The sequence below is a fragment of the Xenopus laevis genome, chromosome 5S, assembly GCF_017654675.1.
Source record: "Xenopus laevis strain J_2021 chromosome 5S, Xenopus_laevis_v10.1, whole genome shotgun sequence".
Taxonomy (NCBI): Eukaryota; Metazoa; Chordata; class Amphibia; order Anura; family Pipidae; genus Xenopus; species Xenopus laevis.
Window position 1 is genome coordinate 30,522,358 of NC_054380.1, and position 26,384 is coordinate 30,548,741.

The window sequence follows — 26,384 nt, forward strand, 5'->3', positions numbered from 1 at the left end:
CCTTCTATTGTGTACACATGGGCTTCTGTATCAGACTTCCTGCCTTCAGCTTAAACCTCATTGCCCTGGGCAAGAGCATGCTCAGTTTGCTCCTCCCCCCCCCTCCCTTCTCTACTGTAATCTGAGCCCAGAGCAGGGAGAGACTCAGGCAGGAAGTGATGTCACACCACATTAATACAGCAGCTCCTATCCTAAACAAACAGAGAGTTTCTAGAGCCGTTTACTCAGGTATGGTAAAACATTCTACAGAATAAATATAGCATTCTAGCTTGCACTATTGCAGCTAATCTATTGGCAATAAAATGCCTCCGTAGCTTTCCTTCTCCTTTAAGAAATAACCGAAACTCAGCTTGCGCTCCTCTTCAGAAAAGGCAACACGGCGATGATCCATTGTCTGGCGCTCGATTTCTCCTCCCTGGCTATCTCCTATAAGGAAGGCAGGGAGGAGAAATTGAGCTCCGCACGATGTAACGCCCGATCGTTTTCTGAAGAGGAGCGTATACTGAGTTTCGGTAAGCTATGTCTTAATAAAGACTTTCCGATTTTAAAGTTTAGTTTGTCGTTGTGGTTTTTTTTTTTTTGATGTATGCTAACAAATTCTTTTTAATTATTTTTGATGTTACTGGTCCTTTAAAGGGGTTATTTATCAAGTTATTTTAAACAAGTCCGACCAAACTAGAATGTGCGATTTGCCCTTATTTATCAATAAAAAAACTCCAAAAAATTTGGATCGGGAAAAATCCGAATTTTTCATGTTTGACGCCGAAAACCAAAAGAACTTTGACTTGTAGCGGTAAACCCCCAAAAATTTTACAGGAATTTGGCAGGTTTTAGATGGCGTATTTTCGGATTCGGACTTGGAACAGCTTCGGGGCATAATAAATTGTGCAATAAATCACGTAATTTTTTTACCGCAACTTTTTTGGGTTTTCTGCGTCAAAACAGACGATGTGAAAAAATCGCACCTTAATAAACAACCCCCTGAATCCCTCAATAATTATTAGTTAGAGTGCATATATACAGTAAGGGAGAAGAAATCCTGGGCATATCTGTGTGTAGCTAAATAATGTTAAAAATAAAAAAAAATTACAAAAAAAAATAAATGGGCCAATTGGCAGTTTCTGGAGCTACAGACAAGTACTTACTTGCTGGGTAGCGTATGGGGCTGCATGGTAAGTGCAGTAATGAACTAGTTTTATAGCCACAGTGTCATAACATGCTGCAGATACTTGTACCCTCGTTGTGCTCCTGTAGGGTTACATTTTAAAAGAACTTTGTATACAGGCATAGAATACTTGGGGTTTTCTGGATAAGGGATGTTCACCTTTGGAAAAGTCATAGGAAATAGAGCTTTGCAAAAAAATGCACTTTTCCAAATCCTTTTATTAAGCAGAAATATGCTGTTTTTATTTTAATTATAAACAAAGGCAGCACTTTTACGAATTTTCGTACAATATTCGGTGCGTGTATGGTTGGAAAAGAGCCAACCGATATCGCCAGAAGACTTAAATATCGGTCGGCTTGTCGATCGGGCTGGAAGGAAAATTTTGATTGGGTGCCTTTGAAGGGACCCAAACATCGGCCATTATAAGTGCTGAACCGTCAGATACAGGTAGATTTCTATTGTTACTACCTGTATATCTACCTGTATATCTGACGATTCAGCTCTACACGTGTGTATTGAAAGAACGATCTTTCTTGGAAAGATCTTTTCCAAGATAGATCATAATTGTTACGTCTATGGCCACCTTTCCTCACACTTCTTTTGGAGAATGGGTTCAATGACCCCCTCTTCCATTATAAAAGCAGAGATTGACAGCAGGGACGACTAGGACCAATATTGATTCATGCAGCTTAGTTACCATCAAGTACTAACTAATGGTTTATTATTACCGAGTTAGAGCAAATCTGTAAAAACAATGGATTATTTGCTTCAAATGGAAAATATCATTATTGTATTTCAGTGCTTTCTGGATAATGGGCTTTCCCATCATAGATGTTGCAGGACCAGTATCAAGCTAATGTACATTTTTTTCTACGAGTAATTATTAGAGTAATTTGTCAATAAAGCACAGGCCCAGCGTGGGGCTAACTAGAATCACTGTATCATATTTTCTAACACCTTTCTTGGCCACTGACTAAAACGTGTCAGTTTTTTTCAAACAATAACTAAACTGATCCAATTTATTTTGATGATACAATTCAAAGAAGTGCAGTGCTCAGCAATTAGATTGTTGTGTTCCTGTTCAGAGCTAGATGATAATAGCGCTACACAGCAAAATGACTGTTACAGTTCTTGTCCTCACTTCCCCATACCCAGTATTTTATAAGATGTCTCGTATTAGTCAGTCGTGACCACATTCCCTGTGTTGAAATCAGAGAATTTCACTGAAAGATTTACTAACCATTCCAGCCCAAATGTTTCAAAATTAGAATGCTGACAGATGCAGGCTGCAGGCCAGGTGCTATTTGACATGTAGAAAAGAGTATAGAAAGAACCAAACCACGTCTGCTCAGCCATTATGTAACATGTAGCAGGAAAATAATCACAGTTAATCAGAGTTAATAGACCTCATTTACAATACAGCCTGCAAAGTGCTTAAAAGGGCCACAAATGGCCATTTTTCTGGCACTTTGTAGGCTGCGTCTCACATTGTGTAACTTGACACAGGTTTCTGTGCCCCTTTTCAGAGTGAAAAGACCTACAACATGACATAGAGGCAGATAATTGCCAATAGATTAGCCACAATATTGCAAGCTAGAACACTATATTTATTCTGTAGGTTGCTTTACCATACCTGAGTAAACAGCTTTAGAAGATCTATCTGGTTGTTTAGGATAGCAGCTGCCATATTAGTTTGGTGTGACTTCACTTCCTGCCTGAGTCTCTCCTTGCTCAATCATAGCTCTGGGCTCAGATTACAGCAGGGAGAGGAGGAGGGAGAGCAGCAAACTGAGCATGCTCATGTCATACCCTAGAGGTTTAAGCTGAAAGAAGGAAGTATAAGACAGAAGCCCATTTGTACACAATAGAAGGAAAGAAATGCAATGTTTCTTTTGACAGAGAACTCAGAGCAACACTACTTTGAGGGTTTATATAGACCTTTCTGATAAAGCTTACTTAGTTTTAACCTATCCTTCTCCTTTAAAGGAGAAGGAAACCCCCAGGGCGCTAAACCCCTCCCCCCCTCCCCTGTGCTGCCCCCCCTCCCTCCTCCCCCCTGGCCTACCTGTCCCCCTGGGCAAATGCCCCTAACTTTTTACTCACCCCTCTGCGCAGGTCCTGTCCACGGAGTACGCAGTCGCCATCTTCTCCCACGCGCGTCTTCTTCCTGCTCTGATCGGCGTTTTCTGGCGCATGCGCAGTAGGAACAGGTACGGTACGGCTCTACTGCGCATGCGCCGAATGTCACGAAGTTTTCCGATTTCACTTCGTGACATTCGGCGCATGCGCAGTAGAGCCGTACCGGTACCTGTTCCTACTGCGCATGCGCCAGAAAACGCCGATCAGAGCAGGAAGAAGACGCGCGTGGGAGAAGATGGCGACTGCGTACTCCGTGGACAGGACCTGCGCAGAGGGGTGAGTAAAAAGTTAGGGGCATTTGCCCAGGGGGACAGGTAGGCCAGGGGGGAGGAGGGAGGGGGGGCAGCACAGGGGAGGGGGGGAGGGGTTTAGCGCCCTGGGGGTTTCCTTCTCCTTTAAGCTTGCCATAGACGTTAAGATTATTCTCTCCTTAACAACCAATTTTAGTGCAATCAGACAAATCCTTCAAATTATCTTGAGGTTAGTGGGCACCATACGATCGCGCTTTTAGCAATTTTTCGTCCGACATCGGTCAGAAAATTGATTGGGCAGGTTAGAAGATTTTCATCAGTCACATAGAATTCAAGCCATTTTCCAATTGTTTGCAAGGCCAAGCAGGCAGCTGCCCACAGTTTTCCTGTCTTCAACTAGAATATATTGCATGCGTTTACGAATGCCTATGAATAAGAACCAGTGGGTATGAAACGCGTAAGGCGGGACATTCATTGGTCTGTATGCCTATTCTTTTAAAATGTTAAATAAAGGTTACTTTTTAACTTAAATGTAGAGTGTTTTGGGATATATATTTTTTGTATTTAACAAATATGCCCTGTGAACTGGGGGCTATATTCCAACAACTTAGGCCCTGTAGACAGGCCTTATAGATTGCAGCAGTTAAGTGCTATTATAACTTTTGAAATCGTACGATTAAACAATCATTTCAGGAAAAGCTTGGTCTTACGATAACGAAAATATCTTTTAAAAATCTTAACATCTATGGCCACCTTTAGTCAGCTTTTGATCTAAGGGGGGTCACTGCCACATGAAGCTGTCGGGTGGCAAAAGCTATCCTTATAGCTCACTGCTGTATGAACTGTCAGCTGGCAAAATCTATTGCCAAATGAGCTATCACCAGGCTTTAACCAGCTAACTGATCATAAAAAACACAGTTTTCCTTCATTATCTTTGTGGCCTGAAGCCTGATTTTTTTCATTTCAGATGGTGTATATTAGTGAACCTCCTTGACATGATTTTTTGGGTAAATATGGACAACATGGCGGCCATCCAAGCTGTTTATGTTATCGACCCAGAGAAAGCTGCAGCATCATCAGGGCATTTCTCTATTCCAGTAGATACCTGGAGCCCAAAGGAGTTTAATGTCTGTTTCCATCCTGTTTATAGATATTAATATTAAACACAATCAGTTTGTATCCTGCTTGCTCTGTGCTTTATGCATTGTGTATGTGAGAACTTAGATCCCCACAGTTTTACTGCTTTAGAGCAACTGTTAGCTTTATGCTGCTGGCACACACACACACTGGGTGCCCCCCCACCACCAAAAAAGTACCCTGCTGCATTCCATTGAGTTAAATAGCAAAGTGTGCCATTTGGATTTACTAGAAATAAGTACTATTGACCTCTGGTTGCACATTCAGAATTGCTGGACACTACAGACAACTTCACTCATGCAATTTAGCACCTATGTTTGTAAATCGACCCCGGAGATGTTTATTACATTGTTCCCTAAGGAGAAGTAGTGACAGTTACCTAAAAGATGCACCTGAGCTTTAGATGGGCTGAGCTCTGACTTGCTTATTGCCATTATTATCATGTTTATTATTGCTGGGCTATTAGTCCACAGGCTGCCCCGCTGTTTATTGCTAGCATTCAGTTCCATGATAATAAAACTCATTTCAGTATTTAAAGCATTGATTCTGGAAAGGATTTCTCTCTGCCTTTCTATGCAAATTGTTTATTTGGGGACAAAAAGTGAGTTCTGTTTCAAATGTGTCTGTAGCTTTCCTTCGGTGTGGAGAAATCCAGAGGTTTGCATATGCACACAGCAATCCCAATCATATTACCCTTAGCAATAATGTGTGACACGAGTCAACAGTTCACATATCTTAAGAGCTGTTGGCTCCTACCTCCCCTGCTACTGCGCCTTATCATGTTTACAAACCTTACAGCATATCTCAATTATGGCATTAGAGCTCAATGAGTGTGCAAATCCAGTTTCCCACAAGTAAATATTGCATCCATGTCCAATGCAAGAAGTGGGAAGGAAGGTTTCTGCTTAAAGGGATACTGTCATGGGAAAACAGTTTTTTTCAAAACGCATCAGTTAATAGTGCTGCTCCAGCAGAATTCTGCACTGAAATTCAATTTCTCTAAAGAGCAAACAGATTTTTATATATATATATATATATATATATATATATATATATATATATATATATATATATATATATTGTAATTTTGAACTCTGACATGGGGCTAGAAATATTGTCAGTTTCCTAGCTGCCCCCAGTCAGGTGACTTGTGCTCTGATAAACTTCAGTCACTCTTTACTGCTGTACTGCAAGTTGGAGTGATATTACCCCCCCAGCAGCCTAGCAACAGAACAATGGGAAAGTAACCAGATAACAGCTCCCTAACACAAGATAACAGCTGCCTGGTAGATATAAGAACAGCACTCAATAGTAAAATCCAGGTCCCGCTGAGACACATTCAGTTATATTGAGTAGGAGAAACAACAGCCTGTCAGAAAGCAGTTCCATCCTAAAATGCTTGCTCTTTCTGAAAGCACATGACCAGGCAAAATGACCCGAGATGGCTGCAAGAGGGTGATTAGTTTGCCTAAAGCCAGTTTTGAAGACTTTTTAGTTTTAGTTGACCCTTAAAGTACATTTTAGAGCTTACAATTTTTAATACGCTAGCAGAGTAGGACGAGGATGTGAAATACTGATGGCTGTAGCAGGCTTCGTTACACAATTGCGCCTTAGGCACTTCTATCCAGGTAGGATATTTATAGCACAGTTCTTTTCCTGTGCAAGCATTATTTTCTGTGTAATAAGGTAGTATAATAAAGAAAGCAAATAGAGGAGGGTTGCTGGAGGCTGCCGAAGGGGGTCCCTGTCTTGATGTTGGCTGATGAGGCTGGTTGGGGGGTGGGTGGTAGGTGGCCCGGTAGGGTTGCCACCTTTTCTGGAAAAAAATACCGGCCTTCCTATATATTTTTCTTTTTACTCTATTAATAAATTGGGATCAGTCATAATTTTTACCGACCGGGCCGTTAAAATACCGCCCAAGTGACAACCCTAGGGTCCGGAGTGGGTGCGTGCGATGTGGCAGCTCCAGTGATCCCTGACCCCCCAGTCTGACACTGACCTCCGACTGAAAGGGTTTTTCTGCCATTAAATTAGCGTTTAGTATGATGTAGAGAGTGGTATTCTGAGACAATTTGCAATTGTTGTTCATTTTTTATTTGTGGTTTTTTAGCTATTTAGCGTTTTTAATTCAGCAGCTCTCCAGCTCGCAATATCAGCAATCCGGTTGCTAGGTCCAAATTACCCTAGCAACTATGCACTAATTTGAGTAAGAGACTGGAATAGAATGAGGCACAAATAGACACATACATAATAAAAAATAGAAATAACAATACAGTTTTACAGCATTTGTTTTTAGATGAGGTCAGTGACCCCCATTTGAAAGCTGGAAAGAGTCAGAAGAAGATGGCAAATAATTAAACACTATAAAAAATAAATTATGAAGACCAATTGAAAAGTTGCTTAGAAATGGCCATTCTATAACACACAGGTTTAAACTTCTCTATCTTAAAATGTGAAATATATTTCTTGCATTATAAAATAAGAGCAGTGATTTTCTTCTTTCCTTCTCTCTCTCAGTTAAAATCTCTATTGGTTATTTGGTTTTAATTTGAGTTTGTATATTTTGGGTCACCTCCCTTTGCTTATGATATTGTGATTGTGATTAGCACAAGGGAGTTCCTTCTGGGCTAAAGTGCAGGAGCTTTGCTCTAGTTCTGTGTTTTTTTCCATTCCTTGTTTTTTTTTACTTCTGTGAACCCTCCCCATTGCCTTTGTTACCATTACAGTCTTATCCTGGACAAAGTGTTTAATTTTGTTGGAGTTTAACAAATTTGATTTTATCGCTACATTTTGAATAGTTGAATTTTGAATTTATGGGAGTTTAGGGGAGTCTAAAAAAACTCACATGAATTCGAAATTCGACCATTGACAAATGTGCCTCTAAGAATCGCACTTCCATTAATATGAATGAGAAGTTTGTGGACCCTGCAGATCACTAACATGCAAACAACTTTTGGGATTACGGGGCTGTTGCACATTTACAGCACAACAGACAATTTCTGCACACATGTGCACTTTGTTTACCATTTTTATAAAAACACTAATCAAAGAGTGTAGCTTTTGTGATTGTTGCTTTTGTTATATTCTTAACGATTCAGTGTTGTATTTATTTGCATAAAAAAGGCATTTTTTATCAATGCTTTGTGTTTGGTATAGAAACATATTTACTCATAGTCACTGAATGGGTTAAAGGAAATGTTAATGTTAGATACAGTTTTCTCAGTGGTATATGTTCCATCATTGCATTTTAAGTCATTTTCTTAATGTTCTGGTTTTTGTTTTTGACTTTATAGGCGTTATGGTTTGTGGTCCCGGCTCCGAATGTTTCTAATCTTTCTAGTCGGACTGTATATAGCAATTCCATTCCTTGTAAAGGTCTGCCCTGCTATTCAAACTCAGCTGGTGTTTTTAAATTTAGGTAAGTGTTGCAGTTGCTTTTATTTTCTTTTCTTTTTGCTTATTAAGAAATAATGCATATCACATAAGCACACAATAAACTTGGAAAAAGCTGTGCGCTGATAAAAACACTATTTCTCTTAGCGTGAATAAGGTACTATTCGTAAGTAAACATAAAGTTGAGGTGTTATTTATTGGAAGCATAATATATATATGTCTTTATATCATATATTTTAGCTAGAGTGATAACAATAAAGTGTTCTGTACATGTGCACTCTTCATACACCCAGAAGTTTATTTTATATATGTATATGCACTTGGGGGCACAGGACTGGGACTGCAGCTTCAGAGACAACTATTTTTTACCCCCAAGATATACATTAAATCCAGCAGTGGAGTCTAAAGGTGGCCATACACGGGCCGATAAAAGCTGCCGACAGACCGTGTCGGCAGCTTAATGGCCCGTGTATGGGGCCCCCCGACGGGCTTCACCGATCGAGATCTGGCCGAAAGTCGGCCAGATCTCGATCGGATGGGACAGAAAATCCCGTCGGATCGCGGCCGCATCTATTCGTTGATGCGGTCCCGCCATTCGACTGCCCATTTGGGCATCGTTAGGATCTGATCGTTGGACCCTAGGGCCCACGATCGGATCAGCCTGATATTGCCCATATCGGAGGGAGATCCGCTTGTTTGGCGACATCGCCAAACGAGCGGATCTCTCCATGTATAGCCACGTTTAGTCTAGAGTTTATATGAATTTTCATTTTTGTTTTTATTTCTGTAGTTTATTTTTCTATTCAGATCCCATGCCATTTATCTCTACTTTTGTCACTCAAACCAGTGCCCATATTGCTAGGGTTAGTTTCTGAGGCTTTTCTTCCACATTTGTGGACTACCTAAATACTGTAAGTGCCAGAAACAGCCTTATGTAACATTACCTATAGTTAATGGAACATGGGATAGTCCCTTTGTAGGCTCATTTCTGCCTCCATTTGACATGAATGGAAAAGGCTGGCACCTCTGGTACTGGAAAACACACATTAGAACAAATTTAAGCCTGTAACTGACTATACTAGATGGCTCCCATGGGAATCAGTGGAAAGTGACAATTGCTATTTTGGGCATTTCTCTGCTGCTTGAAATACACAGGTAAAGAAACTGATGCACATGCCAGTATGTTTAAACTGCTGTGTCCACCATATTCTGAAAAGGAAGCTTTTCTCCAGCTGTACCAAGAAAATATACTGTATTGCTTATAATAATTGTCTTGTGCATTTTATTCATCAAACTGAGCTAAATGCAAGAGTGTATATAGTAATGAACTGTAACTACAAACACAAATTGGAAAAATGCAGCAGGATCTCAAAAACACTGAAATGAGTCATCCACCAAAAACTGGAAGGAAAATTAGCCAACAAAAACTAAAAGCAACATTAATGGTTTCAGAGCCAACAACTGATCAGTATAATATCACCCTTGTGCCTCGATGCAAGAATACTAGGACCAAGAGAACTTTCTATTGCAGATCTCCTACCAATATTGCCACCCTGTCCACACTAGCTAAACAAAATATTGAAGGAGCTGCACACACTCTATATAACACACAGATGAGGAGTTTAGCCCTTTTATTATGATAACCTGTTTGTCGTTGCAATGTATAACGAGTTCCTACCATCATAGAAAACCTTTATGCCTATTGGGTTCATTTCAGCTGTGATTAAGTCTCAATAGTCATAGTTTCTAGCAATTCATTGACTGTACTGATATTCAGTAAGCATAGATGGGCTTGTAAATCTGATTCAGGTGGATTGTTGTTGAAATCAAACAATGGAGGTTTAGATGCTTTAATCAGGAACTTAAGAAGGCCATACACGGGCCAATAAAAGCTGCCGATCGATATCTGGGGAAAGTCAGCCAGTTGTCGATCGGGCAGGATTAAAAATCCCTTCGGATTGTGGCCGCATCTGTGTGTTGATGTGGTCCCACAATTAGGCCTCGATATCGCCCACTTCAAGATGGGCATATCGGGGAGAGATCTGCTCATTTGGCTACATCGCAAAACGAAGCGGATCTCTCAGTGTATGGCCACCTTTAGTGCTGTAATTTATGAGAAACAGATCAATCCACCAATTGAATCCCATTTGCTTCATATGCCCTTCAATAAAATTTTGTTACAATACTCATTGGATCTTTGTTTTTTATACTTACCTATAGACTTCCTTTTAGACTACTAAAAATATATAAATAACCCTGTGTTTGTGTGTTCTTCTGTCTTTCAGTAAGGTTTCCATATTTTATTGACTTGAAGAGGCCTCAGGATCAAGGCTTAAACCACACATGCAATTTTTACTTACAGCCAGAGGAGGATGTGTCCATTGGAGTTTGGTAAGTTACTTGGCCTTTCTGCCATCTTGATGCTCAGGCTGATGCATTACAAGCCAGAAAGGTGTGGTCTGAAGGGCAGCAGAGGCTTTTCGTATGATAATTTTTGTATCATCTAGGAATACAGGATGGCCCAGACTGACCAGAGTGTGGAGTCTGCCAGAGGAGCTTCTGTAATATGCCTTAGACCAGGGGTCTCCAACATTTTTTACTTGTGTAAAGAAATTATGAAAAAGTTCCTGGGGGGTTAGCATATAAGGGTTGTCATTGGCTATTTGGTAGCCCCAATATGGATTGACAGCCTTCAGGAAGCTCTGTGTAGCAGTACATCTGTTTTTATGCAGCCAAAACTTGCCTCCAAGCCAGGAATTGACAAGGTGGCATCTAACTCAGAGGAGTTTAGTTACTTCAATTCTGAGTATGTGCCCCCTGCTTCAGATAGTGACTCTATACCACCGGGTGGTAGTAGTAGCACTGTTACTGCTTTCTAGGAGCCCATGGAGGTGGAAGAGGATGTCCAAAATGAGGAAGAGGGCAATAGGTCTGATGTTGCAGCTGGAGGAGAGCCTGTGTGGGGGCCTCCTAGTAATTTTCCCCTTGAAAGCCCACCCATTTACTGCAGTCTCTGGCATAAAGATGGACACCAGGAATTTTGAACCAATTGATTTTTTTTTTCATTTATTTATGACTGAGGCCATCCTACAGGATATGGTCCTCTATACCAATTTGTATGCCGAGCAATATCTTGGCCAAAATCCCATATCCAGATATGCTCAAGCACATGTGGCATCCCACTGATATTAACGAAATGAAGAGGTTTGTGGGCCTCACTTTAGCTATGGGTCTCATAAAGGCCAATTCTTTGGAGTCCTACTGGGATACCACTACAGTGTTGTCTATCCCTGTTTTTTCTGCCACGATGCCTAGAAACTGGTATCAGCTACTGCTCTGGTTTCTTAATTTTAACAATAATGTCATGGCTGTACCCCCTAATGAGCCCAACCATGACACGTTGCATAAGTTAGATAGCCTGTCATAGTGATTTGGAGAAGTACACACCCCCTCAAAAAACATATGTATAGACCAGCGATCCGAAAACTTTTTTACCCATGAACCACAATCAAATAAAATCAAATGAAGAAAAAGTGGGAAAGCATGCAAAAAGTTCATGGGGTGACAAACAAGTGCTGTGATTGGCTTTTGGTAGCCCCTGTGTGGACAGGCAGCCTACAGGAGACTTTGGTGGGCAGTACACCTGGTTTTTATGCAACCAAAGCTTAACTCCATGCCAGAAATTAAAAAATAAGCACCTACGTTGAGGCCACTAGGAGCAACATCCAATGGGTTGGTGAGCAACATGCCTTAGACCATTACTATATACTGGGCCTGTAGGAGGCTGCTTGGGCCTATTTTGAATTCCAGTCCAGCTTATAATGGGATTGCTTATCTGAAATGCTTGGTTCCTGGAGTTTTCTGCGTAATGGTTCCTTCCATAATGTTGGAGTATCATATCTTAAGCCACTAAAACATGGTGGTTCAGTGGGTAGCACCTCTACCTTGTAGTTCAGGGTTCCTGAGTTCAATTTTTGCATGGGTAATATCAAGAATATTGCAGATTCTTTTCATGGCTGTGTAAATGCTTATAAAGTTGTGTGTGCTAAAGCTGACGCTGCACGGCCAATCTGGTTGTTTGTTAACTTTCTGTGACCCATTGATGGGTCAGATCACACTGATTTGATTATTTAGCCAAGGGTTGAATCAGATATGGGACTGTGAAATTCTTTGGTAGAGGAACATATTTACAGCCTTGCACTGCGTTCATATGATCAATATCTGAGTGAATCCCAATGAGACTTTTTTCAGTTAGGCCACTGTTTTTGACTCTAACCCAACCAGTCGGTTTCAAGACACACCAAGTTAACATTAAGTGTTAATGAATGTTTGACTGTTTTAGTCACTTTTTAGACAGGCCATAACCTGATGCTACCAACAAGGCTAGTAATTGGCACTAGATATTGTGCCTAACATATATTAAACTGCCAGTGGCTTTAACCCAAAATGACTTTCAACCAAAGATAAACAGATTCACTGTCTTATAACATGTGCTGTGTATTGCAGCTTGTAGCATCTTCCTATAGTAGGCATGGCTCTGAGCACTGTTTGTATGGTGCAGAGACCTTGCTGATATTAACCTTGCTAAAGATTTTGGCTATCTGTCTTTAGAGTAGCTTGCTTTGTTACTCCTAAAGGATCCAGAGTTCTCACAGTAATTGCATGTTGTGAGCACATCAAGTCATCATTCATTTAACAACTAATTTATTAAGGCAGTTTCATTTTACCTTCAAAACATGTCAGTTGATATAGAGATCTCTCAGCTGATTAAAACATGATTGCAAAATAGGGTAAAAGAATATTAGTTGCTAATGAGAAATTGCGGAGGAATAATTCTGATCTAAGAGATTACTCCGACTCACTTCATGGTTACATGTTAAACTGATATTCCCTCCCTTCTGATGAAATTGTTAGATTATTTGCTCTCTCTCTTTTCAACTCATTTCTTTCCTAAGGATAAAGTGCAAGTAAAATATGTAAGCAGGTCCTCTTGTTTCGCTTACTGATTTTTGTTGTATGTCATCTGTATGTTCAGTGTATGCACCCATTAATTGTACAGTGCTGCTGGATATGTTGGCACTTTAGAACTGTGTTACTACTACTACTAATAATAATAAGTAATCATTTTGATTTAAAAAAAGCCGAATGCCGCCTTGAAACAAAAGTAAAGTCCCACCTGTCTAAAATATCTACATGATCATTTGTAGGCATACCATTCCTGCAGTTTTATGGAAAGAAGCTCAAGGAAAAGACCTAGAGTGGTACGAGGAGGTTTTATCTACAAATTACCCTGTGATCCTCTATCTGCATGGAAATGCCGGCACACGGTAAGCGGTTATATTGGGAGCCATGGCTGTAACTAAAAACAAATGTGTTTGGGCAATGTATGGTGGTATAGGGGTGGTTTGGATTAAGTGAATTTGATGACTCTCACACACACAAGTAGCACCTATTGTCAGCTGTTTATATAGATGCTTTTAGGGGCTTGTATTTTAGTACTGTCAACAAAGAGGCTGCTACCCAGGCCCAGACTGGCAATCTGTGGGTTCTGGCAAATGCCAGAGGGGCTGCTATAAGGTGCCATAGAAAGTCAGTATTTAGTGGGCTGGTGGGGGCTGTTTGGGCCTCTGTGTGGGCTGATTGGGCCTCTGTGTACCTGAAATGCCAGGGCCTATTTTAATTCTCAGTCCGGACCTGCTGCTACCAATATATCAATGGAATCTCTTACACAGTCTATATCCACCCCCAGAAATCCATGGAACCACTCCAGGGTTGGACTGGTCGATCAAGTGCCCTGAAAACGGCTTGTAGCTTTCCAAAAATGTAATAAATTGGTTTCACTGCCTGTACCAAGGCCATGTCTTTTTCTCTCCAAGAGAAGCATTTAATAGATGGGAATTAGCAGAGAGAGCCAGATGACAGGAAGCAGAGCCATTCTGTGGAGAAGAGAGCATGTAGTGATGGGTATACAGGCTAAGAACGAAGATGAATGGAGAAGGGTATTTTGGAGAGTGGGCCCATTTATAGGTCCTTAACACGTAGTCATACACTAGATATTAGGGATGCACCGAACCCTGGATTCGGTTAAGGATTCGGCCTTTTTCAGCAGGATTAGGATTCGTCCGAATCCTTCTGCCAGGCCAAACCGAATTCAAATCCTAATTTGCATATGCAAATTAGTAGCAGGGAGGTAAATCTCGTAACTTTTTTTCACAAAAAAAGGAAGTAAAAAATGTTTCCCCTTCCCTTCGGATTTGGTTCGGTATTCGGCCGAATATTTCATGAATGATTCTGGGGTTCGGCCAAATCCAAAATAGTGGCTTGAGTGCATCCCTACTAGATATTGGAATCATTTGATGACGTTTGATCCAGTACCCAAAAAAACATGGATCTAAATATGCTCACTAAATTAGTGATTCCTGTACAACTACTTAAAACCAAATATCAGTCTGTTCAAAGAGCAATGCATCATCTAATTCCCATAGTGCAGTGGATTATCTGGATAGCTTGTTCCTGGAGTTTCTGTGGCACATGATCACACAGCACCTCCCTTCAACAGTGCTTTTTATGGTGGGTACGCAGCATGGCAGAATAAGGGGAGAAGAATTGGTGCAGTTTCCAGCAGTTTCAATTTACCAAATTATCTAAACATTTGCCTCCTGACAGTCAGGGAAGAGTTCAGTAAATTGACACATTTATCATTGAAGATCAGTGTGGTTTTTTTTTGCTAGTTTGGGTGATCGAGTTCAGCAGAAGCACTGTGCTTAAAGGGGAACCATCACGAAAATGAAAATTTAATATAAGATTCAGCATACTGAAATAAGAGGTTTTCTAAATATAATCAATTAAGAATTCTGTACTGTTTCTGAAATATTTAAGTTTATCTTCATTCTGTCGTCATGCAGGAGTTGGGTGTCAGATATTCATTGACAGTTAGATTCAATATATCTTATAGGGGGGCTCATTTTGCCTAGAAGATGTATTAGAGCTCACTCTATTAAAATCACCAGAAACCCTGTCTCTCTAAATGCAGGATTTGTGCAAAAGGGAGTTATTTTGTTAGATTTTGTTTGTACTGGATTCAGTTATTTGAGTGAGATCTCAAACATCTGCTAGGAAAGGAAGCCCCCCATAAGATATATTGGATCTAACTTTCAATGATTATCTGACACCCAACTGCTGCAAGAAGACAGAATGAAGAGAAACAGATGCTGAGGGAGGAAAAGTGAACATAAACTTGATTATTTCAGAAATGTACCACATTTTTAATTGATTATATTTAGAAAACTTCTTATTTCAGTATGCTGAAGCTTATATTAAATTTTGATTTTCGCAGTAGTTCCCCTTTAAACACACTATTAAACCGACAGCACTTGCAGTGTTTTACTGAGTGGTAAATAAAAAGTCATGTCTTCTGCCATTCTAGCCACCTCATTCATTATTTACTTATATTTATTTGTAGTTTTTTATGGTATAAGAACAGGTTGACACTTATTTGACATGATTCTGTAATTTGTGGATATTCTAGTGTGTTTAGAACATGTAGATGTAGCTAATTATCATGCATTGCTGATACATAGGAATTCCGCTACTCAGTTTGATTCATTTAATAAGATGCATTTTACAGAATATTCTAAAATAACTTAAAATGCTTTTCACTTATGTTTCCCCCACAGAGGAGGTGATCACAGAGTGCAGCTTTATAAGGTATGGTTTGTCTTGCTTCCCACACTTTCTCTGTGCAATGTTTTACTCATCCCACATACTTGTCACTGGGTAGATTATCTGTACACAATGTGCTGATTCACTCCATGTGGGTGAGTTTGCCAACGGTGGGGGACAGGGGTACTCCAGTCATGGGGTTAAGTGACAGAATGGTCTCCAGGAGACTCAAATGGGATTTCATGGGTCACAAGGAAGCAGTGGTTGCCGTGGAGTAGGGCTGTGTTTTGTGTTTGAGAGCATCATGGCCAGGACTTTGTCATAAAGGGGTGTAGCTTGATGGATCACTGTGTGGGGAGTTTTAATTGAGGCCCCATTCTATTTGTTGGCAGGGCCCACCTAGGGTTGCCATCTGGCTGGTATTTTACAGGCCTGACTGGTAAAAATGATGGTTGATCCCAATGTTATTAATAGGGAAAAAAGATAAATATATAGGAAGGACAATATTTTTTTCCAGAAAAGGTGGCAACCCTATCCTCCGTGCAGGACATGGTGAAAACTGCAAACGTGAAAAATCATATCTGTTTGAGCCCATTGCTTGCACTTTGCAGCAATCCCTGCATTTTGTAAATGAGCCCCCCAGATCTTTTTGTGTATGCCCCACATTAGTTGGGTAGAAGCCAATGGCAGATCTTTCTCAAAGTGCACTCTGCAGTTTCTGTAGATGATGATAAGGAATTTCTGTAATAACAATACTGCATTCTGGTTGTAGGTGCTCAGTTCCATGGGATACCACGTAATTTCCTTTGACTACAGAGGTGAGCCTTTCTAAAGTGTGTTTTGTTGGTTTCAAGAGAACCTGCTGAGTATGTTTATGTACAACTATTAAAAGCATAATACAATGGAAAGGTCTTGTGATCATCTAGAGATCGGCCTTCCTTCCGTCACTCAGTCTTTCTACTCACTGCCCGTATTGTGTTTCCAGTGCACAAAATGAACAGCCTTTAAGAATTGACTAAAATATTAGACCCCCAGAGCATTTTCATTATGTACAAGTGAGCCCAATAGCTACTGAACTGTTGTCTCTATATATAATTATTCATGATGTGCAGTCTTTTCTCCATTTCAGACTTTATTTACAATTCATCCCTGTAGCCATGTAGAGTGAGCTTTCCAGCAGACTGATTGGTTGGATTGGCAGGTAGAAGTACACTCAGGCATCTTACTTATAATAATAATTTACAGGTATTAATAACCTATTATAATTCTACCAGATTGTGACTGCCATATATTTGTTGTGGCTGTGTCATGCCCTTCTTGCCTTGTATAGTCTATTCCTTAGACTAGTGATGTGCGGGCCGGCCCGAAACCGCGGTTCGGGCCGACTCCTGCATATAATCTTTGGGTCACTGGCAGGTCCTGGTCGAGCTCTTCTCATGCTCTTCCCGCCTGCGACTAGGGTTGCCACCTGGCCGGTATTTTACCAGCCTGGCCGGTAAAAATGATACCTGATACCAATGTTATTAATAGAAAAAAACAGCAAAAATATAGAAAGGCCGGTATTTTTTTCCAGAAAAAGTGGCAACCCTACCTGCGACCTAGCACTTCCAACGCCGACATTTTTAGACAATGAAGACAAAGTCATTAGTGGCTTTGCATCGTACATTTATTTTACATTTTCAGTGGTTCAACAGTAATCTTAAATTCAATTTCTATTGAAAACTTTGTGGTATTTGTCTGGCTATTTATATTGTGTGCACTACGGATCTGATTCATGAAACAATGTAACAGAAGCTAGCAGATTAACAGACCAAGGGGAGAACTGACCTGCTATTGTATTCTTTCAAGAGTCCAAGCCAAAAGCGGTAAACAAATACTGCTTTCAGTAGCAATTGCATTTATAGATAACTACAAAACCACTGAAAATTTGCAGTACAGGTATCTGGACGCCTGTTATGCAGAAAGCTCTGAATTACGGAAAGGCTGTCTCCCATAGACTCCATTATAATCAAATAATCATAAATGATTTCCTTTTTTTCCGTAATAATAAAATAGTACCTTGCAATTGATCCAAATTAAGATATAATTAATCCTAATTGGAGGCAAAACCAGCCTATTGTGTTTATTTAATGTTTACTTGATTTTCTATTAAACCTAAGGTATGAAGATCCAAATTAAGGAAGGATCCGTTATCCAGAAAACATCAGGTCCCCGAGCATTCTGGATAACAGGTCCCATACCTGTAATTGTATAATGCATAGTTGCTTAGAATTACTTTTTTTTTCCAATATGCTGAAAAACTGTTTTTGGGGGAAAATTCCCTCATGTGCAGCCCAGCCTGTTCCATGGCTAAACGCCCTCATTCATTGCATGTGTCAGCACTGCCTCATCTAATGGTTGCGTAGAATTCTGCTTTGATCACAGAGCTGATTCAGCAAGGGCTCTTCAGTACAGAACATTTCTGAGTGGATACAAATAACCTGCTGTACGTGATATTTCTCTGCAGTTTTCACAGGAAATTAAAGTAACATTTCAGTCCTAAAATCCAACCTGCTTCCAATGGTGTATTAGCTGAAACCCTTTATCCAAGGTCTTGGAGTAACGTGAAACATATGATATGAGTGTTGTGTAATGACTGATTTGGTGATTGGATCAACTCTCGCTCCAGAATAAGGCGAAAGGTAGACTGGGGAAATCAAACTGCCAGTTTGATGATTTGGTGATAGGATCAACTCTCGCTCCAGGATAAGGCAAAAGATAGACTGGGGTAATCAAAGCGCCAGTTCAAACTGAGCAGGAATTCACCTTATCCCATGATAGATAACACACGGGGGTGTAATAAAAGGTGCACGTTTTACTACTGGCTTGCTAACCAATCAGATTTGTGTTTTGTTATGTATAGAGGATAGAATGAAATAAAAGAAAGGAACCAGCTGGCCAGTGTAACTTGCCCAGTACTATGAATATAGAGATTTTAATGGAGTGTGTTATTTTTGCCTGTGTGTGGGTGTGCAGGATCAGCAGCAACAAGGCTTGGAAACTATCTGATGAGCTTTTAATCTGTTATATTCAATGAGAAACATATTCTCTTATTAGCTCTGTGAGGCTGTCCCTGCTGGATTCAGTACCGCTGGGCTCAATTAGCCTGTGCTGGAACACATCCTCCGCTGCTATTTATTTTAATCCCCATAATCTTTCCTAAACTTTTATTTATTTTTCACTCTATTTTTTATGTGGAGGCAGTATTATAATAATCTGTATGGCAGAGGGGATGTTTTGTCACCAACGACTGTTGTAAGAGTTTAAACACGGCAACAAAATGTCTCATCTTCCATTGCCCTAAATTATTCTTAGTTAGCATTCTAGCTGAGCTGCAACAACTTTTTCCTTTGCATTTGGTAAGCTGAAAAAATATATTCTCAGGCAGACAAATATAGTATAAAGTTATAATGTGGCCAGGTCTGACAACTGATTTCCAGGTACATTTGGAAGGATCACACTAAAGATGCTCATCCAAAATAGCAAATCAGGTCACAAATGACCCCGGTTGGGACGTGTATGGATTAATGGCCATCCCAGAATAGCATAGGGCCACATCTGCACAGTGATACCATTAACTGACCCAGTACCATGCACATGGCCAAATTGCACAATTTGTGATAAATTAGTCCCTGGGCCAGTTGGTCTGAAACCATGGCTATGTGCACCATGGAAACAATATCTGTGTTAATTATTGACGAAAAAGGGCATCTGCTGAGTAAATCTTGAAAGTGATTCATGTTTGTATGAGGCAGAATAGAATCAATCAATATAACTATCAAGCACTAAGTCACAAAGCATTTGCTTACATAGAAAACTAGTTTATTAGAGCAGTTTAGTTTGTGTTTGTGCTTAAAGGAACAGTAACAACAAAAAAAGTGTTTTAAAGTAATGGCAATATAATGTAGTGTAGCCCTGCACTGGTAAAACGGGTGTGTTTGCTACAGAAACACAACTATAGTTTAGGTAAACAAGCTGCTGTGTAGCTATGAGGGCAGCCATTCAAGCACAGGATACACAGTAGATAACAGAGAAGCTCTGAAGAATCCCATTGTATACTACAGAGCTTATCCTGCGCTTTTTCTCCTTTTTCCAGCTACCCCCATGGCTATATAACAGCTTGTTTATATAAACTATTGTAAAGTTTCTGTAGCAAACCCATCAGTTGTACCAGTGCAGTTCAATCGGTATATTATAATTTTTTGATATTACTGTTCCTTAGATTGGGCTTTGCAAAGAACTTTCCTGCCTGTTTGAGTTTATACGCCAGTGCCAACTGCTGGATTATTAAACGGCCCCAAATCTTCCTTCCTGTAGAAATAGATAGGAAATTATTTGCCCATGGCAGTCTTTGCAGCAATAAGTGGACCATCACTCAAATGTTAAATGTCTTCATAGACAGGGTGTTTCCTATACAACTGTACAGGAAGTGGTTACAGGCAGTTACCAGTATTTTGACCACCACTGTTCTGTGCTTGAACGAAGCAGTATGGTATTATTTTTTTTTTTAAACAAGATTATTGATATCATGTTTACCTTCTCTCAGTTTAACATCTGTTTGAACTATGTAACCTGACAGAGTGAAATACCGTAAGACCAAATCTAACCGAAAATCTTTATGTTAGGATGGGGCGATTCTGCAGGTTCTCCGTCAGAGAGCGGAATGACCTATGATGCTCTGCACGCTTTTGATTGGATAAAGGCACGGAGCGGAGACAATCCAGTTTACATATGGGGGCACTCATTAGGCACAGGGTAAGCCACCAACAATGAACCCAAAAGGTATACTAATGTTTGAATGAGGAGGAAAAATAACATACATCTCAGAAGCTCCAGTACACATGACCCAAAGTCCAAACTTCGTGCAGATATCACACTAAAGTGCATATTTCTGGCCCTATATATTACTAGTATGTATACATTTTAGGCACAACATTTCCTTCATGCAAGTGTGGTGGCTTAGCAAAAATGTCCAAAGTTTTTCAGCCCCCTTCAGTGCTGTAAGCTTCCTCCTTAGGTTCTGCAATTCAGACTACAAGGGGAAAACGTAACTGCATCTCTCCAAAGAGAGAGAACGGCTGCTCCAAGATTAGCATTGGGTGACACCTTCAAACCCACTAAATCTCATCCTTAAAATTAATATAAATTCAACCCACCAACTAATAACCCTTAAGCCCCTCACTGGGCTGATGTTTTGCCTGCATCAAACCTTTTTATATGTCTGCACCTGGACTCACTGTGTCGGCCTAGGTGCAGGCACACAAAGCAGATTTTGGCAACAAAATTCATACTTCACATTTTAGCACCAACATTCTCTGCACTGCACTGCAGGGATCAACTGTCTTCCCCAGCTCCATTTATCTATAGTGAAAAGTACTGCTTTCATTCTAGTACAGGTACACAGAATGGAGATTGGTTAGACCGACGCTCTGTGTACTTGCAGTAAAGCAAATCTGTACTTTTTAGTGTAGATCAATGGAGCTGAAGATTGGAGCGGATCTACTTCTCTCAGCCTTCAAAAAAGAGCCAGTGCTTTGTGTGCCCTCAGCCTTAGCCTAACAGACAAGTTAAGTTAAACTTCTGTCAGACAAGAGAGGAATAATAGGCCGAACTGAATGTTACCGAGATGTTGTTTGTAGCCCATCACCAGTGGATACATAAAATCCCACTCCCCAATTTAGGGTGACAGCACACATAAAGCTTCCTCCCCTTCTGTAAACTAGAACTAATCTCCTGCAAATGCTTTCTCCACTGGCAATAATCAAGAGATAACTTAAGGCTACTTCACAACGTGGGAGCGGTGTGTACTTTTTCCCACCAGTGATTATGGTCAGTAAAGCATTTGCAGGTGCCATATTTGCCTGAATGGTGTAACTCATTGCAACTCCATGATGATCTGACTGACTGTTTGCTCTTCCAGGGTTGCAACCAATCTAGTAAGAAGACTTTGTGAAAGAGGTAAAGCTCCAATATTGTCTCCATTTGTTACTGACAGATGTATAGCATACTGGTGCTCGATTACAGTGGCTGCTAGAGTCTAAACTTTTTGTGTTTGTAGTTTTATTTTGGATACATGGATGTCAAACTTGTGGACGTAACCACAGCACTTGCTATCCAAAGTCTTTGCAATGCGTCCATGTGCACCCTTCTTGTGGGGCGACTTCGGAAAAACCGAAGCAATACGTATGCCATCCCGCCAGCGATGCACATTCTTGCCAGGAGGAAGGCAGTTTGGGGGAGATTGGTCACCCACAGTAGAGAAGATTTGTTGCCACCACTCTTAGAAAACCATGGCATTCTAAGCTCTACTCATATCTACACAGGCAGAATAGTTAACTTATCCATTTGCGGAATAGAATGTGTAGCTATGTCTGTAAAACTTTAAAACTAAACCAATCTTTGAGCTGCTAAGCTGATTACCAGAATTAGTGTAAATTAAGTGCAGTGTGTTAAAGGTTACAAACCATTGCACATGTCAGCAGGTGGAGAATGATAATGCCTCCCGAACTTGATGAATAATAAAGGAAATGTCACCTCTGAGTAGATTCAAGATAAAAAAAAATAATAAAAGATTGAATCTCTTCATTGTGCATAATTTGTTCATTTCTAAGGGCAACACCTTGACTCCATGTTATTTTTTGTCCAAGAAGTTGGCCACCAATAAGCTTGTTCATATTTCTCTTCTCAGGAGTCAGACATGTGCATTGTTTTTAAATATCTCCCTACCACTGAATAGTTGGTTTCTCAGTAGGCAAAGTTCTTCTGCCGGAATGCATGAACCACTCCCAGATTTAACTGAACTCGGACTGGAATCTTTAAAAACACATTCTGAGTACCAAAGGTGCGACTGGCTGGTGTGAATCAATTCTCCTGATACAAATATGTAACCTTCTGCACCCTCTGATAAACAGTAAAGATAATTACACAATATTTATTTTCTTTATTGATTCACTTTTAGGATGGTGGCAGCTGGGGGAGATTAGTTGCCCAGTGACAAATGTTCTCTACTTCTCCCCGAAATGCCTTCCTGCCGGCAAAGATACGAATTGCCGGCGGGATGGCATACAAATCGATTCGGATGTCCGAAGTGGCTTTGATAAGGCTCTACAAGGCAATTCTCAGTATTGTCTGTGGCAGGGCATTTGGTAGCCACAAAAAGTAGCTGCTATTAGTAACTCTGTGTGTCTTCACCATAAAGGAGAACTAAAGCTTAACTAAAGAAGTAGGTAGAAATGTTGTACATTATGTTTTGGGTTTCTGTACCAGCCCAAGACAACCACAGCCCTTTAGCAGGGAAGATCTGTGTCTCCAAATTTGCCCCAGTAGCTCCCCATCTTGTCACTGCACATGCTCTGTGCTGCTGTCACTTACTGAGCTTAGGGACCCACTCACAATATACAGTACACATAGAATAGAAATGTCACAAAATAAGGCTGATTAATAAATAATTCAGATTATTGGTACATGACGGCACAGAAACCAGCACAGTTAACATTAGAATGTAAACATCAGCCTTGTAACATCAACTTATATGACAGGCTTGATGATTTGCAATGACCCCTAAGCTTAGCTTCTCAGCTGCTCAGAGCCCACTGATCATGTGTGTGTTGCAGACACTCCTCCAAAATCCAAGAAGAGAAACTCCTGTGATAACTTTGAAGACCTGCATCATTACTAATATAGAAATGCTGAACCCTTAGGTTCACAATATAAAATATGGCATTTTTTAGCAGGTTCACAATATAAAATATGGCATTTTTTAGCCATATTTATTTTTAGTGATTAGTTCTCCTTTAAGCATTAAACATACATGCCTCTTTAAAAAGCCCCCTGTATCCCCCACATATTATTTTTCTTACCTGAGCTTAGGAATCACCTTATAAAATATACTGTATATATATAGCCTATAAAGTTCAGAATCAAAATCAGCCTTTCAACGTATATCTAAACTTAGATCCTCAACAGCTTCCCTCTGAGCATGTGCAGTGCCACTGGCACACTTTATATTCATGGATCATTACTGCTATAGGGCTGCTGAACCTCTGGGCTGGGAAAGTTAGTTATGTATCTAAAATACAGAATTTTTAGGCATAATCTTCTCTATGCTTACCTTAATCTTAGCATTTTTTACTCACAAATGTAACATAACATAAAGTCATTCAGTATTGCTGCAGAGGATCGGACTGGAGCCTTCGAGGCCCACTGGGCTGCACAACGAAGCTCCAACCACTAAATTTCCGACGTGCACAAAAAAACGTACCGACAAGCATGTGTGAAAAACCACAGTCACGCGCATGAAACCGCATGCACAAAAAATGCCAATGCGCGGAAAATCACAAATGCAGGCCAGGGCCCATCGGGTTTTTTCCCGGTGTCCAGCCGGCCCAGTTCAAATCTTTTGCTGCATCACAAATAATAGGCTTGTATACCTATATTTGTAGGTACTTTGTCTATAATAGATAAGCTGGTAATGTGTTTTTATATTTGCAGAAACTCCTCCTGATGCCCTGATGCTTGAATCTCCATTTACCAATATTCGGGAGGAGGCCAAGAGCCATCCATTTTCTGTGGCAAGTATAACTTGTGCTGATACAACTACAGGTATTATAAGACCCTGCCCACCAAAGAAACCTACATAATAGTCTTTATGGGGCAGAGTTCATCAAGTTTAGCATTAAATTGTCCATACCCTTTCATAAGCAGCAGTAAAAGGTGTGTGTTGAGTAGTTTATAATAATTAGCCTTTGAATAGAGCATGCGGAGAGGTCTTGTGTCATTACAATAGTAATGAAGTGTCTGTCTGATGGGATCTATAATGTTACTTTTTTGTCTCTTTCAGATATATAGATATTTCCCAGGCTTTGACTGGTTTTTCTTAGACACCATCACAGCAAGTGGCATTAAGTTTGCTAACGATGATAAGTAAGTGACAGCGATGCTTCCACCTGAGAAGGTCCTTCTGCCTCTGTTACCTGACACTGTACTGAGTGCTTGCCATGGATAGTCAGTAGAGAACTGAATATGATGACTTACCAGTAACAGAGAACAGTGTTCCTCTGGAAGCAAGCTTTCTTTTAATTCTAGATAACAAGGGCATCAAACTTTCAGCACATTAGCAGTAATTGAGCTACAGCCCTCAGCGTTTTTGCAGCTGTCTTGTGTTTTTGGCAGTTGTTGTAGTTCATCAGCTGCAATTTGAAATAAAAACTCTACAAGTTGTACAGGTAAAAAACAGGCCACCCTCTACTGTACGGCAGCACTGCTGAGGAAGTAATGTTTCTCTCCCCTGTTTTAAACTCTTTGATTTAAATAATTAAAATGTGCTCTGGCTTTCTCTGTCTGCTTTATAGATTCCAGACTTTTATTGCAGAGTAACAAATGCCTCTTGTCTCTTTTTTTTTTTTAGTGTGAAATATATTTCCTGTCCCCTGCTCATATTACACGCAGAAGACGACCCTGTTATTCCATTCCATCTTGGAAAAAAGGTAATTCATAGAAATGTTTTGGTTAATAAGATGTTACGGTTTACAAAATAGTACTGTATTTTAGGGATGCACCGAATCCACTATTTTGGATTCGGCCGAACTCCCGAATCCTTTGCGAAAGATTCGGCTGAATAGCGAACCGAATTCAAATCCTAATTTGCATATGCATATGGGGTGGGAAAGGGAAAACATTTTTTACTTCCTTGGTTTGTGACAAAAAGTCCCAATATTTTCCTCCCGTCCCTAATTTGCATATGCTGAAAAAGGCCGAACCCAAACCGAATCCTGGATTCGGTGCATCCCTACTGTATTTAAAGCATAATTAAAGAACACACCTTTCGCTGATGCTTTCCCTTATGCAGACACAGTTTTTTTATATTTTTACCTTTACATTTTTGCAGTTTTGTTGTCCAAAAAAGATTCCTAGTATATTGTAGTAGTTCTGGCCTCATTGCTGCCTAAGAATTAATTTTTCAGCATTTTTTACTTTTTGTCATTTATATTCCTTTATTCACTGTTCCATCTTATAAATCTTCCCCCATATAGTTTCTACTATTTTTTGGTCTGTGTTAAAGGACACCTTATCTGAATTTCTTTCCCCCATCAGAGGTGCGGGCTGATAGAGACTGCACTCTGTATGGGGGAAAACAATAGTTTTTTCTTTTAATAATAGCCCTGCCAGAACTATGTTGTTTGTAGAGCAGACACTGAAAGATCAGTCCTTCCAGCAGTTACAGTGAAAAAGTACAAACATAGATTACAGCCATACGCATTTTGTGTTCTCACAACACATAGGGGTTTATTTATCAAAGAGTTAATAGTGAATTTCCGCCACTAGAGTGAAATTCTGCCACTCTCCATTCATTTCTATGGGATTTTTATAGGCGTATTTATCAAAGGGTGAACTTTCACTTCACCCATTGATAAATATGCCTTTCAAAATCCCATAGAAATGATTTGAGAGCTGCGGAATTTCACTCTAGTGGGGGAACTTCACTCTTTGATAAATTTACCCCTTAATCATAGGCCCACCAGAACTAGGCTGTCTGCACCAGGAGGGAACTACCAGTTCAGGCAACCATGTTGTATAGTACGCATGCACATAAAGAGCGA

General features: G+C 40.2%; 1 protein-coding gene across 2 annotated transcripts in view; it reads left to right on the forward strand.

Annotated features, from left to right (window-relative positions):
• abhd12.S (abhydrolase domain containing 12 S homeolog) overlaps positions 1-26,384 on the forward strand; it is a 51,424-nt gene that overhangs the window by 13,750 nt on the left and 11,290 nt on the right. For both annotated transcript variants that reach the window (XM_041564360.1, XM_018265127.2), the window contains exons 2-11: positions 7,986-8,110; positions 10,371-10,476; positions 13,293-13,412; positions 15,762-15,792; positions 16,520-16,565; positions 20,412-20,541; positions 21,707-21,744; positions 24,277-24,356; positions 24,626-24,708; positions 25,193-25,271. In XM_041564360.1, coding sequence (XP_041420294.1) covers positions 7,986-8,110; positions 10,371-10,476; positions 13,293-13,412; positions 15,762-15,792; positions 16,520-16,565; positions 20,412-20,541; positions 21,707-21,744; positions 24,277-24,356; positions 24,626-24,708; positions 25,193-25,271 — 838 coding nt within the window. The remainder of the gene's footprint in view (positions 1-7,985; positions 8,111-10,370; positions 10,477-13,292; positions 13,413-15,761; positions 15,793-16,519; positions 16,566-20,411; positions 20,542-21,706; positions 21,745-24,276; positions 24,357-24,625; positions 24,709-25,192; positions 25,272-26,384) is intronic.